A 15,783-nucleotide genomic window follows, 5' to 3' on the forward strand; every position below is an offset into this window, starting at 1 on the left:
TTTCATAAAAGAGAGTTTTCAGGGACTTCGCGACAGCATTAGAGGTATGCTTGAATACTCTTGCAGGAATATTATCAGGTCCGGTTGCTTTTGTCACATCAAGATCAACAAGAACTTTGAACAAGAAATCTTCGTCAATAGCAAAATCATTGATGATGACGTCAATTTTGTCGGGAAACGTTTGAATAGAACCACTGGGTTGGTTGAAAACTGTGGCACAAAAGGCATTGAAAAGCTCAGCTTGTTCCGCAGAATCTGTTGCAGTGTCAGTCAAGTACTTGATACTGGAAAGAATACTATTACTTCGTAAATATTTATAATATTTGAAAAGTTGGTCAGGGGCTCTGCTGTCTGCGAGAGCTTCGTCATAGTTGACTCGATCTTCGATTATTGTAGCGTCGCATTCTTTTTTCAGTCTTAATGTCGTGCAAGCCCTTTTACTGATAAGCAGTCTCCAGTCACTTTAGCAGATTTATGAGTTATTCTAGGAGCAAGACTGGATTTATGAGTTATTCGCCTTGGAACACACTTCGCCAGGAGAGTGTCTATCCACTCGTACCATTGCTTCACCAACATGTTCACATCCGACCAGCAGTAGGGAGAAAAAGGCGAATCATACATCAACTGATTCAAAAGTTCGTAGTTGACAGAGCAAAAACTGTACATGGAAGTTTTTACATCAAGATCTTTGATACTTTTGTACTGCGGAAGAGAAATCAAGTCCACAGTTGCAATGACAGGCAGGTGGTCAGACAGACAGACATCAGTGGGTTATGTGATAGCGACCGGGAACTTCTCTTGAGTGAAGAAGAGATAGAGCGTGTTTCTCTTGCGTGTTGATCTTCTGACTTGTTGCACCAAGTCAATACCTTCTGTCATCAGCACGAACTGTTCTGAGTAGAAGTCATCTGATAAGCATGTAGACCAATTGATCAATGGTACATTAAAATCTCCATAAAACAACAGTTCATCAAAGCTGCACGATTCTTTCAGAGATCTGATTCGACTGAATACACTGGTCCATTGCTCTAGAGAGACTCTGTAATCACTGTTAGCCGGGGGATTATAGCAGCAATCAATCAGCTTGCAGCCATTTACTACGGCGGTACATGAAACCAGGAAATCGTCATCAGTAACACTCAGAGTTTCTGCGAGAGGGTCCCGCCTCACTCCGATCAGAAAACCACAATGTCGAGAGATATGACCTGCACTAGCGCGCTCTGACCAAAACAACTCATAGTTGGGCAGGAAAAGTTCAGCGTCATCGACTTGCTCGGTAAGCCAAGTTTCTGTTAGACAAATTAAAATAATATTGCTCGTTGCAACGAAGTTGGCGAACGTCACGCGCTTTTGTAGATTCAGGAGGCTTCTCACATTATATAAAAGACAGTTTATCACTGACCAGACTTGAAGCGATTTTCGCGGTAGTCAATTTTCGATATCAGCATCGGTAACTGTTACCCAATGTCCTTGGTCATTTTTTCTCAGAATCTCATTGTCTTTCAATCGGAGGGCGTTTCTTGGAACACCAGAGCTGATGAAATCTTTTCTGAGTTTCAACAGTTCGCATTCACGTCTGTACTCGACAGTCGACAGATCACGAGAAACACACACATTTTATACAACTCAGAAGTTTTCAGTTTCACTAGAGAAGATAAGATGACCCGTTTATCAATTTGCGACCTGAGAATTACTAGAAGCGTTCGCGGCGGTCTGTTGATATCGTTGTTCCACATACCGAGTCTGTAGGCATCGTCAATCACTGGGTCTGTGCCAGTCAAAAAGTTCAAGAATTTTTTTCACGGCAGCGAGATCTTCTTGGAGCCTGAGGCATTTCTCGTTGTTTTTGCTCTCTGGAATACCTCTTACGCGCAGAGCGGAAGGATTTGCCTCTCTTTCAGTTTTCACAATTTCAGGCGCATCAACGGCGGCTGCAGGCGCAGGCGTTTTGAGCAATGTCTTTTCAACATTCCAAACAGAGCTCAAAACGGTTTCAATTTTTTCGCCTATTTTGTCAGTTCGTTCTTCGGGTTGAGCAGGTTTGTTGAGAAATAGGTCTCTCCTTCCTTGTTGAACAAAATTGATACAGAAAAGCAACACATTCTCTCTGACAGTTGAAAGAGCACTAAGAACAGTGTCTTGAAATCCAGCGCACTTTTTGACCAATGCGTAATCGATGAGCAACATACACAGAAACAGATTTCGCTGTCTTTCGCTGGATGCTTGCATGTTGAACAGTGTATTTCGTTGAATACGGAAGATCGCGTAGTCATCGTTGCGAATGTTTTTTTTCTTTGTTTTTCTTTGATTCGTGTTATAAAGAATAAATGAGACGCGATAAGCTGCAGGCTGGGGCACAATGTGGTCGATGTGCGTCGTTATTCCAGCCTCTCCGTTAGCAAGCTTCCTCCTCAGCCATTTAATATGAAACTATTTAATTAGGAGACTTTAATATGAACCAAATGGAGACTTGAAACAACCTAAAAGCCCAATGTGAAGCAGAATAGCTAGAATTATAAGTCTAGTTCGGTTCGCGATGAGTTTTTTTGAGCTAGCTTTCAAAATGATGAAAATTTGTGTTATTTCAAGTTATTTCATGCCGCAAATTGGTGAGAAAAGTTTGTGAGAGAAATTTGGCGAGAGAAAAGTCTAATTGTTGTGATAATTTTATTGAATAGCTTCAGATACTGGGAAGGAATTCGACTAATGACGAAAGCAATGCAGCAACCACAGATGTGCCAACCCTGCGCTTTCAAGATCAAACCCCTATCACGAAACCTGACAAGAAAGAATGATGAATAAGCAAACGGAGACCAAAAAGATAGACAAATTTATTACTATGTCAATGGAAGAGCTAGTGCCATCCATCGCTGATCAACTGAAGAAGGAAATGTCAATCATACTCAAAAATACAATCGACCAGGTAGTGAGTGGTATCAAAGAAGATACTTGAAAAATATGTCTACTGACGTGAACCAAATGAAGACTTGGAACAACCTAAAAGCCCAATGAGAAGCAGAATAGCTAGAATTATAATACAGGCGTCATAAAGTTAAAAAAACTAGAAGTTCCGGAAACACTAGAACAACTAAAAAGTCGGTCGAGAAGCATTGGGAACAATTCTCAGCAAAGTTCTGAGTATTTGAGGCAACACAGATGCTGGTATTGAAGAAAGATTTATCTGTAAGCAACCGACATCCTACAAAGCCTAGCAGAGTCAAATCAATAATAATCAGATTCAAACTGCGGATTGCTTAAACTAACTTTTCAAAGAAAAGAAAAGTCTGATGAATAGTGCCCAAATAGATACCAGCTAAAGCTAGAAACAATTATTCGATAAATTTTTGAAAATTTTGTACTGTTGCGGAAGAACAAAGGTAATTTCAAAAACCGACCAGTAGCAAAGAAAGGTAAATCTCAATTTAATTACTTCAAAATCCGTTAAAATTATCATTTATTCTAAATTTCTTAAATATTGAAGTGATTTTAAAAGCTTGTTAGGTTGACAGATGCTTAAAACGTTGCTCATTAGATTTGGGTGGGTAATTTTCGAGAAAATTCAAAACGTTTCAAAAAAAGGTCCAATATCGAGGCTCATAACTTAATTTGTAAAAAAAAAAGTTAAGGCGTAACCGCTTATGCAACGGAGCTTCCAAGAACCCAAACTCCGTTCTACTCATTGCAACTAAAACCTCAGATTTGGGAGGGTAGCTATCGAAAAAAGTCGCAATTGAAAAATATACAAATGGATGATTAAATTATTCGAGTTGACCAACTGCATGCTACTTTACTTGAATTAATAGCTTGTTTTATCGAGTTCACAGGGGAAAGAATTCGCTCGATCCCAAATCCCTTCCCATTTAAATAAGATTAAGCCTACTTAAATAAAGAAAACGCCACATTCATTTGAGAGCAGTAGAATATCATTCTATCGAATTAATGTACTGTCTCCACAACCCCTCACCCGAGGAATAGGATAATATTCACAAAAAGAGTAAGCACTAACAGCTTGAAAAATAGACAATTTACGCATGGATTTTGCATCAATCATTCTAACACTTAGGTCAAAATCTGGTCTAGCAAACAAACATACACAATTGGCCAATTCAAGGTTCCCGATACGATCTGGTCATAATCCCATATAAACAAATTGGGGTAAACAAGATTTAAGAAAGCAATAAAAAGAGAACTCTTATCTACAGACAAAAACAATTTCTAAAAAAAACTGTTTTCCTAGAAGACGAAGCGCAATTTCATACTCTGATACAACGACCATACGCAAACTCGAAAACCTTCACAATCAAATAAATGATCAAAACCAACAATATCAAGCCCTATCGCGAAACCTGACAAGAAAAGATAGAAAATATGTACGAAGAATGATGAAAAAGCAAACGGAGACCAAAAAGATAGAAAATATTATTTCGATGTCAATGAAAGAGCTGGTGCCATCCATCACTGATCAACTGACGAAGAAAATGTCAATCATAATCAAAACTACAATCGACCAGGTAGTGAGTGGTATCAAAGAAGAAAATCGCAAATTATGTCTACTGACATGAACCAACTGGAGACTTGAAACAACTTAAAAGCCCAATGTGAAGCAGAATAGCTTGAATTGTAAAACAGGCGTGATTATGATAAAAAACTAGAATTTCCGGAAACACTAGAACAACTAAAAAGTCGAGAAGCAATGGAAACAATTCTGAGCAAAGTTCTGAGTATTTGAGGAAATATAGATGCTGGTTTTGGTTTTTAAGCAAGATTTATCTGTAGGCAACCGAAATCCTACAAAGCCTAGCAGAGTTAAACCAATAATAACCACATTCAAACGGCGGATTGCTTAAACTAACACTTTGCAAAAAAAAAGAAAAGTCTGATGAATAGTGGCCAAACAGAGGCCAGCTGGAAATAATTATTTGATAAATTTTTGAAATTTGTATACTGTTGCGGAAGAACAAGGGTGATTTCAAAAACCAACCATTAGCAAACAAAAGTAAATCTCAATTTAATGACTTCAAAATCCGTTAAACTCATCATTTACTCTAGTTTTCTTAAATATTGAAGTGATTACAAACGCTCGTTAGGTTGGCAGATGCTTAAAACGTTGCTCATTAGATTTGGGGGGTAATTTTTGAGAAATTCAGAACGTTTCAAAAAAAGATCAAAAATCGAGGATCATAACTTCTTTTGTATAAAAAAGTTTAGGCGTAACTGCTTATTCAGCGGAGCTACCAACAACCCAAACTCCGTTCTACTCATTGCAACTAAAACCTCAGATTTGGGAGGGTAGCTATCGAAGAAAAAGTCACAATCAACGAATATACAATTGGATGATTAAGTTAATCTAGTAGTTGACCAACTGCAGTCTAGTTTACTCGAATCAATAGCTTGTATTATCGATTTCATATCGCTTCCCATTTAATTAAGATTAACCCTACTTAAATAAAGAAAACGCCACATACGTTTGAGAGCAGTAGAAAATCATTCTATCGAATTGATGTACTGTCTCCACAACCCCTCACACCAGGAATAGGATAAGATTCACAAAAGAGTAAGCACTAACAGTTTGAAAAATAGACAATTAACGCTTGGATTTCGCATCAATCATTCTAACAATTAGGTCAAAATCTAGTCTAGCAAACAAACAAACACAATTGACTGATTCAAGATTCCAATACGATCTGGTGATAACCCCATATAAAAAAATTGGGGTACATAAGAGTTAAAAAAGCAAAAAAAAGAGAACTCTTATCTTCAGACAAAAACAATTTCTAAAGAAAAATGGTTTTTCTAAAAGACGAAGCGCAATATCAGACTCTGATACAACGACCATACGTAAACTCGAAAACCTTCACAATCAACTAAATGATCAAAACCAACAAGTCAACGAACGACGATATTTGTACGATTTAGAAGAAACAGCATCATCAAAAAAGTAAGCGAAGAAAAAATAATAATTATAACAGAAACCAGTTCGTACATATAATTGGAATCAACCTTTAAGACATAATTCACCTTTTAATTCCTCTGTGGGAACACAAATCGACTCAAAATCGAAAATTGCTAGGTTATTTAAAAAAAACTGTTATCTTCAGAAAATGGAAGATTGAATCTTTCTAGCTTTTCAAACAAGGTTTCTCGAAGCTCATACACGTTCTTTGGGTAAATATGTTTCACTCGATCCTTGCATCTCAGAAGATGTTTGTTGATAAACTCAGATCTTTTAAAGAAAGTATCACAACTAGGACACCGGAAGCACATGAATAAAGGATCAATATCATTTGTATGAATGATATGATTGTTAAATATCAGTAATTTGACTGTTTTATCAAATCTTCCACTACTTCGTTGAGCTAGTTCTCCTACATATTCTCCTTCTGGGATATCGAAATCATATATAAAGATGTGTCTTTGCACAATTTCTTCGATAACAGGTAAATCTTCTACAGAAACTTCACGAAAAGTTTTAGGATGTTTTGATATAAATTCTGTAAATTATCTAAAAGTGTGAGAGTCGAGATCACTGGGTCCATTCATGAACATGGGTAATGCGCGGAAAAGACACAGATGATCTTTGTATGGTTCATTGTCTTTGTTAGATAAAAGACAGTTAACAGAATGGTTTTTCGGTAGAGGTTCGAGTAAGACAGAGTCCGGACATCCCATTGGAAGGTTTTTGAGCAAAGCAGCAAAAATTGTAACGTTAGTAATCAACTTGAATCGCCACTTTGTGTTTTGACGTTCTTGGGTACATTGCTCCACAATATCAAACTTTTCCACTTTTCCTTGGATTGATATCAAGTCTGCTTTAGTACAGAGCAAAGGGGATTTTTCAAATACAGTATTGTTTTCATGGGCGTAGAAAAATCGATATTCACCAGTCTCAATATTTCGAGGAACTAACCCCAGAGGAATGTTGATTTTTGCGGCAAAATCGAGCTTGTTAAAGACTGCTTCAAGTTTCTCGTTGATTGTTTTAGTATATAACTTGGACATTTGGAAGTGAAATACCTTATGTCTCCCATTTTCCATCTCCGTATCCACCATAAAATGTTGACAAGCACTAAGTTCCTCCTTAGGTTTTTCACCATCTTCTCTTTCTTCCTCCACAATCTTGTTCAAGTCCGCTACAGTATCACTGGGTTTCCGTTGTTTTGCTCCGTGTTTCTTTCTCCGATATTGTTGGAGAGAGTAGTAACTTGGGAACTTGGGAAATTCGAGAAGATATGACCGTTGTACCTTCCATTATGTTCACTCGAAAAGCTGTAGTTGATGAAACTTTCATCAGAAATTCATCAGATGTTTCAAAAGCAATTGTTGGAATGATGCAAGTCAGCTCTAGTCCTTCTCAATGTGTCAAGATATGCCAACAGGACTGTACACGTGTATGTGGTCATGTTTTTCTACCAGGAACAAAGACCAGAATGCAAAATTGAGAGTTTTTCACATCTGGAAAACAGAAGAAAATTGACTGCTTTAATGTGGACGGTTATTGTGATCATTGTAAGACAGTGTTCGAAGCAATGGGATGCTACTGCCGCTTCTGTTCCTGTCAAAAAGCTCGTCACTCGTTAACAGAACAGGATATTGAGCGAGGAAACAAGAAGAGAGATGGATGCGACAAGAATGTATACTCCACAAAAAAATTTCAATAATTTCGTTCAATCAGTAGTTGATGCGAGGAGACAAGGAGATGAAGACCCTATCAGGAATTGTTGCAGAAACAATGAAACTTTTAGGTAATTCCTCCAATGGATATCAGATCACTGAAAGATCCAGGCATACAATTACGAAGTATCTGAACAATGAGAAAACTCATAAAACGATCAACGAGACATTGTTTAAAAGATTAAATACAGTTGAAAAAGACTTGTAGGAGGTGGAGTTGTTGAAATCAAACATTGAGCACCGAAAACCCATCATTGTTGGTTTTCTCATACTTCAGTATGCAAAGCTGAGAATGTCGGAACTCTACTATAACTTCTTTGACAAGTTCTGTGATGTAAATAAATTTGAAGAGTTGGAGATGGACACAGACTCACTTTACTTAGCTCTTGCGGAAGAAAATTTATACGACTGTATCCAACCAGAAAAAAAAGACATTCGGGATAAAATGAGGGAAAATGACTGCAAAGACACTTTCCAGGCAGATGCAAAATCTAATATCTTCCCTCGAACGTGATGCAGTATCCAAAACAAGCATGATAAGCGGGAGCCAGGATTTTTTCAAAAAGGAAATTAGGTGTACAGAAATGCTATAACAACTTATTGCTGATATGACAACAAAACAGACAAATTCAAATTTAACAGCAAAGGATTAAACAAACGAGTTCTAGAAGATTCTGGAGATCGACCCATGTCAAACTACAGGAGACTGCTCGATGAAGCAATCAACCTTACATCTACAAATAGAGGATTCAGAACTATAAATCATATGGTGGCCACATGAGCAAACAAAGAAAGGACTTAGTTATTTTCATCCAAAAAGACTAGTTCAAGATGATGGAATTCATACAAAACCATTGAACTTATAAGAGCTGATGCAATGTAATAAGTTTCTAACAAGTGATGCAGTGTATTAAATTTTTGTACGATGCAGTATTTTGTTCGTGTTTTATTATAAAGTTGTGGTAAATTTCAAATACGATGCAGTGTTTTATATAATTTCTTTGTAATTTACTTTTTTTTCTCAAAAATTTGACTTTTTCCGAAGTTTCAGTACGTTTCAGCTTTGCTTCAAGTAGATTGAAAGTAGATTATCCAATAAATTAGGTCGAATTAAAGCTAATCTTATCGTGTTTTGAAGTTTTTTTTTGAAATTTACCTAAAAACTCTTACCATTGACTTACTATGTACCAGAAAAACTAATTAAAAGACCTTCATTACACAATCTACACGTAATTAACCTTTAATATTTACAAATTAGATAACACGCGCCAAAAATTTCGCGAAGAAAAATTAGACATTTCCACTCAAAAACCAAAAAAAATAATTTTTTTTAGCATTATCTTACCATCACACTAGCCATGAAACCTTAACATCGGTATTCCCTACCTTAATACATTGTAGACTCTATACCCAACCTTATAACACAGCATGGCTGACCGGAAATCTATAAGGTATCTTAATACATAGGGTCAGCCATGCTAACCCCCCCCCCCCCTGATCACCTCAAACATCTACTACTCAAATCATATCTCAAGTTCTGCATTTCAAAAAACTTCAATGAAAATTAATTGAAAGCAATATCATTAACAACTGATACAACATCACTAAATTATAATATGAGTTTTCACGATAGAACAGCTAAAACAGTTTTAACTCAACTCATGCATACATAAGAAAATCTAACCAAAACTACAACACTTAACCAACAAGATTTTTCAACAGCATCAAATTTAAACACCATCAGATTAATAAATACTGCCCATAGATCCAACAATCATCATATCACATAATAAGAAGAACATCCCGTTTCCACAGACGAAATTACAATCAACAGCTAAACCAACTGTTTTACCCAAATACTCTCAAATGGATCATCAACAACACAGACCAAAAACTAATTACAATCGACAACCACCTAAACGTACAAATTCACATTCAGTTAGCTTCCATGACAATAGGAACACTCTGATAATTACCCATTTTCAAAACAAATTAGAAACAATATGACGTATTTAACGAACAGAACAGCAGGAAAAATCAAAATCACTTCTCAGGCGTTGAATATTGTTTCCACAGAAATCAACAACAACCAGAACAGCAACAAACAACAACAATAACAACTACTACAACAAATTTTTTTAATCACAGTAAGCAACGGAATAATGATAACGATCCAGATGACAAACTTCAACCAGATATTTTCGAACCACACCAAACAACTAAAATTCCTAGAAGACCTGATTTACACCAGCAACTCATAACATACAAACACAAAACCCAATCTATACTTAAGGCTACCAACCAGAAGCAATGAGAATTGAAATAATGAATGTTCAGGGTCTGTTCTTGTGAGAAGCATTAGTGGTTTGTTTGATGTTATAGATGATACACCGATAATGCATGGATTCATCGTCATTCGGAGTGATTCCACTTTATTAGGTAATTCAGTGAAATTTGTAAGTTGATTTCGACTAATTTCATGTTGTAAATATTTTGGTTCTGGTATTTCATTTCTCTTTGCTTCTGGTTGGTAGCCTGATTTTTAGTTCTTTGGTGTGGTTCAAAAATATCTGGTTGAAATTTGTCCAACCAGATATTTTTGAACCACACCAAAGAACTAAAACTCCAACAAGACCTGTTTTACACCAGCAACTCATAACATACAAACACAAAACCCAATCTATACTTAAGCCACAAACCAGAAGCAATGAGAAATGAAATACAATAACCATATTATTTACAACATGAAATTAGTCATAATCAACTTACAAATTTCACTGAATTACCTAATACAGCGGAATCACTCCAAATGACGAAGAATCCATGCATTATCGGTGTATTATCTATAACATCAAACAAACCACTAACGCTTTTCACAGGAACAGACCCTGAAGACTCGGTTGAAGATTACGTAAACGCTTTTACAGCAACTAAAATTTTATATATAGGCGCAGAACCTATACAGAAACTTGCTTAAAGAAAAATGATAATACTGAAATGTACAAAATAACCGGCTCCAATTCAATAGAGCTCTAGAATAGACCAGATGAGGAGGAACAATGATACAATTCAAAGATCAAATAATTCGAGTCGACCAATTGGGGGCTAGTTTAGCTGAATCAATAGCCATTACTGACGAGTTCACTTGGAAAAGTCTCGTATGAACCATTTTATACTTTATTTTATACTTTATTATTTTATACTATATTTTATGATAACAAATTTGCCCTTAGATTCAGCAATATCTCAAACCCGTGCATTGATCATTTTATAGTATGAAATAATAATTTCTGACCATTATGGAACGAGCTCAAAACAAGCATTTTTTATATATCTTGATATTTATCACTAAAAATTTTTAAAATTAATCAATCTTGATCCATTACTTAGGCTTACAATAAAAAGTACAGCTGAAAATAATCATTGTTTCAGCCAGAGAAAACATAAGATAGATTGAAATCAGTTGTTTTCTTCTTTCCTCTAACTTAGCAAGAATACCAGTATATACTAGAACTATTGAGACTAGGAAATGTATGAGAAAGATTCGGATCGGTATTAGACAAAGAAACTGTATGGTTATCCGGCCAAAAAAAAGATTGCGTGTCGAACAGACGGTGTACCCTATCCGAAACTACTCGACGAGAAGGCCACCCCGGACCTAAACTCAGAATAGCAATCTACTTGTCTTCTAACTATACCTGAACATTGTGGATTGATTTACTTTTCTCCAACCCTCGATCTTATATCGATCTCCATTTAAGTAAGATTAAACATAGAAAGCGCCACATATGTTTGATAGCAGTAGAACATCATTCTAACGAATTGATATACTCTCTCCTCAACCCATCCCCCGAGGAATAGGGTAACATTCACAAAAAGAGTAAGAACTAACAGTTTAAATATAGACTATTAACACCTAGATTTTGCATCAACCATTCAAACACTCATGTCAAAATCTAGTCCAGCAAACAAACAAACACTAATTTTCGTAGAAAAAAAAACAAAAAACAAAACTTCAAAACTCAACAAGAGCAATGTCAATTTTTACAAATGATGTTTTTTCAAAAATTTACAGCTATGTCTCCATCTTAGTTACAGACAAAGTATGTTTCGTATCGCCACCACAAACATCACGACATACGGCAGTAAGAACAGAAATTGATCTAATTACACATTTTTAAATGCAATTCGCGAAACATTTTTGATTTAGTTTACAATGATACTGTATAAGTCCTATTGCGCTTACGTCGTGGTCTGACAATAGTGAGCTCGTATTTAACTCGAATTTCAAAAAAAGATGTTTTTAATTCTTTTTTTAAATGTCAAAAACATAAGTCTGAAATCATCACTACATAGTGCAGCCTTAAACTAACCTTAATATATTACTAACCTTGATATATTCGTAAAAATAAGAAAAATCCTAAACATAAGTAACTAAATTTAAAAAATAATTATAATCATATTAATAATTTTAAAAGAGTATATTTAAGAACAAAAATTATAATCTTTACTTTCAAGAGTAGACTCTCAGTGCTACTTACTTTGCCCTTCGTCTATCCTCTCTTTAGTCATTTTCGTTCTTAATAATGTTTGCTATAAGACTTTGGAAAATTTCGAGCTATTTTTGGAATATTTCAAGCTATCGAACAAATAATTTCGAGGAAAATATATATTATTTAGAGCTTGAATAGCTTGAAACCACAATGTTCATCTTTCTGATTTAAAAAAGACTACAACACACTCGAAGTCAAAAGTTCCTCCCCATTTTCAATGGTCGGAACCAAAACTTTAAGATGCCGAACCTAAAAATGTCACAATCAAAATTGACATATCACAAAGTCTAATCGCCGATGAGTTACCAAAGAACTTCTGCCTAACCTGTTCAACGGGCTTGGAAGCTTTTGAAGATGTCACAGAGCCGGCATCTGAAAGGACATGAACATTGATGGTTATCACCAAACGTTACAAAATCAATCACTTTACAGAGGTGAAGCAGAGCTTCGCACCGCTTGCGATACATAATATAATTTCCATAACTTTGTCTTGAATAATATTCACCTAGGAAAAATGCAGTTACATTTGCATAGAAACAAATCGGTAAAAACCGACAAACGTTGATCCACGAAAAAAGATGTGTGCAAACAAAGAAAAGAAATAAGCAGACGAACTATAGTCTAAAAAGCAGAAGCTTTCTAGTTTGAAAAAATACATAGCCAACAGACAGTTGAAAAAGAGTCAATGATGCAAGGAAACAAAAAAATTGTGAAAAGAACTTTTGTAAAAATTTCAAATTTCAAAATCAAAAAAGATTGACTTCAAGAACAATTTATGAAAAGCACTTTGAGAAAACCGGATCAATAGGTAAAGTTTTTATTCCTCTGTGAAATATGAAAATTGAATTCCAATTCCGACACTAATTCGATCCCGTTTTTCATGACTTTTACATTTTTAATATTCGATAGAGGAATTTGCCCTCCTTATAAAAGAAATCAGAATTCAAACCACGAAAAATGAAATTGGAGTCAGAACAAATTTTAAGACTTATAAAAAAACATCACGACCTATTCAAGAGTCTGAAATACGTTCATCAACTCGTAACAAGTCCTCGAACCACAATCTTTTGTCGTTGATAGACTCAGCTACGCCAGATGTGGTTGATTGATTTTGAATTTATTATGAAGCAAGATGAAACAACTGGGAAATCTTGTGAACCATGTTGTTTGTGGGAAAAAAGTCTGATACCTGGTTAAAACACCCTTGCTTATCGCAAGGGTAAATGGTTAAAACTCACCGGAAGTATCGGGCACGCTTGGTTTAGACTTTCCATCTGACTGGAGCTAAGCATAAGAATATAAATAAAAACAGCAATTTGCAGATTCGAAAACAGCCAACAGATGGTTGCAAAAGTGTCAATGAGCTCAAGAAAAAGAATCTCGATGAAAATTTCAATTTCAAATCTCGATGGACGCTCGTCGGGCGGAAAAAGCGATTAGGAAGGGGTAGAGGCCCCTTCCGGGCAAAATTTTTTTTTCAATATGTACCCTGTCCTTTTCGGAAAATAATTGCCGTTTTGGAAAACTTCCGGTTTAATCTTTCTAATTTTTTGCGTGCGGCCCTGAATTGACTAGATAATGGTAGTTTGTTGCTGTCACTTTTCGATGGTTTTATTTTTAAGACCATTTTTCCCACTTTTTTGAGTTAACCAAAAAGGTGTTTTTTCAACTTTTCTCAAAATAGCTTATTTTACGACTCTTGTCATCGAAACCATTCTGAACAGATTCATAAAGTGTGGCTTAGTGAAATAATTTGATTGGAACAACTTTTTTTGACTTCTTGAAAAAAAATTGATTTTTAACGTTTCTAACTCAACGTTCTTTATCAAAGAAATAAAATTGTTCAAAAATGAGAAAAAGTGAGTTTTGATGATTTATTTGAGCTTGGCATAGTCGATTTAGTAGGTAACAGAGTAGTAAAGTATCAAAATTGGTTAAAAATTGTGGTTTTTACAAATTTTTTTCTCTTGTCAGTTACCACTATATTACTACAAATACTAATAGCCAAATTCCGAAAAAAAGTCTCGATCTCAAAAATGGCTTGTAAATGTGTTCTAATTTTTTTTCATCCGGCCATGAATTGAAGAGATAATGGCAGTTTGTTACTGCAACTTTTCAATGGTTTAATTTATAGGACCATTTTTCCCACTTTTTCAACTTTTTGAGTTAACCAAAAAGGTGTTTTTTCGACAGTTTTTTCAAACTGGGTTATTTTAACGGCTTTGGCCATGAAAAGCATTCTAAACAAGTTCATAGAGTGTGGCCAAGTGAATGAATTAGGTTGGAACAACTTTTTTGAGAAAAATTGATTTTTCACGTTTCTGACTCAACATTTTTTATCAAAAAAAAAGGAAATTGTTCAAACGTGAGAAAAAGTGAGTTTTGATGGTATATTTGAGCTTGCCATAGTTGATTTAGTAAGTATAGAGTATTAAATTATCAAAAATGGTTATAAATTGTTTACAAGTTTCTTTCTGTTGTCACTTACTGCTTTATTACAAATACTAATAGCCAAATTCCGAAAAAAAAGCCTCTTTCTCATAGTTGGCTCGCAAAACTGTTCTATAATTTTGCATGCGACCCTAAATTGACACTGCAATCATACCCTATTAAGGTCATATTTCGATCCTATAGGTTTGAAGACTTCTTTACCCGGTTTTTCAACTTTTTTGATTTAACCAAAAAGGTGTTATTTCGCCTTTTCTCTGAATATGGAAATTTTACGGCTATGGTTATGCAAACCATTCTGAAGAGGTTCACAAAGTGTGGCTTAGTAGAGTAAATTGAATGGAACATTTTTTATGACTTTTTGAAGAAAAAAACTGATTTTTAACGTTTCTGACAAAATATACAAAAATGTTCAAAAGTGAGAAAAAGTAGGTTTTGATGGCATATTTGAACTCCCCATTGTCAATTTAGTGAATATAGAGTAGTAAATTGCCAAAATTTGAAAAAATTGTAGTTTTTACCTTTTTTCGAATTGGATTTTATCTTAGATGTTAAAGGCTACTACAAATACTGATTATTATTTTTTTAAATTTAGTAATTTCAGAAACCCATGCGTGAGATTGTTCTTAATTTGCGGCCCTGAACTGCTCTTTGGACCATTTTCTAAAAGTGAAAGAGTGTTGAACGGCAAAGTCGACCAAAGTTGATGTGTTTATTTTTCTTACATTTTTCCTTTGACCCTTACGGGATGCTCCCTGGGACCCCTGTGGTCCCATGCGGGGAGCATCCGTTACGACCATCAAAAATAAAAAAGATAAAGTCAATTTGTTACTTTTCTTAATCTGTTTTGCATAGCGCAGAGGTGTTGGCAGTCTCTTTTCATTCGTAAAAATATTTGATTATAGAAAAAAATGTCGGGGAAGAACATTAACTAAACAACGTCATGGCCAGAGCCAGATCAAAATTGTGACAAGCAAACACAGAAAAAATGGGGTAGACTTTAGCTTTATTGTGGTTTTTGCGAGAGGGCGTTTCAGATATAAAAGGCAATTTACCCAAATTGGATAGGTAGCTCAGTGAAAACCTGCTCCGTTTTTTAGGGGGATTGATT

The 15,783-nt window shown here is 35.3% G+C and overlaps 2 protein-coding genes across 4 annotated transcripts in view; both read right to left on the reverse strand.

Annotated features, from left to right (window-relative positions):
• The window catches only part of LOC134841709 (potassium voltage-gated channel subfamily H member 6-like), a 633,879-nt gene that overhangs the window by 353,658 nt on the left and 264,438 nt on the right, over positions 1-15,783 (reverse strand). The window lies entirely within an intron of this gene.
• Positions 1-15,783, reverse strand: part of LOC134842828 (uncharacterized) — a 554,076-nt gene that overhangs the window by 66,705 nt on the left and 471,588 nt on the right. For all 3 annotated transcript variants that reach the window (XM_063859327.1, XM_063859325.1, XM_063859326.1), the window contains 2 exons: positions 13,463-13,508; positions 12,550-12,596 (listed from right to left, as the gene is read on the reverse strand). In XM_063859327.1, the coding sequence (XP_063715397.1) occupies positions 12,550-12,596; positions 13,463-13,508 (93 nt within the window). The remainder of the gene's footprint in view (positions 1-12,549; positions 12,597-13,462; positions 13,509-15,783) is intronic.

Source organism: Symsagittifera roscoffensis, chromosome 3 (genome assembly GCF_963678635.1).
Source record: "Symsagittifera roscoffensis chromosome 3, txSymRosc1.1, whole genome shotgun sequence".
NCBI classification, from domain to species: domain Eukaryota; kingdom Metazoa; phylum Xenacoelomorpha; order Acoela; family Convolutidae; genus Symsagittifera; species Symsagittifera roscoffensis.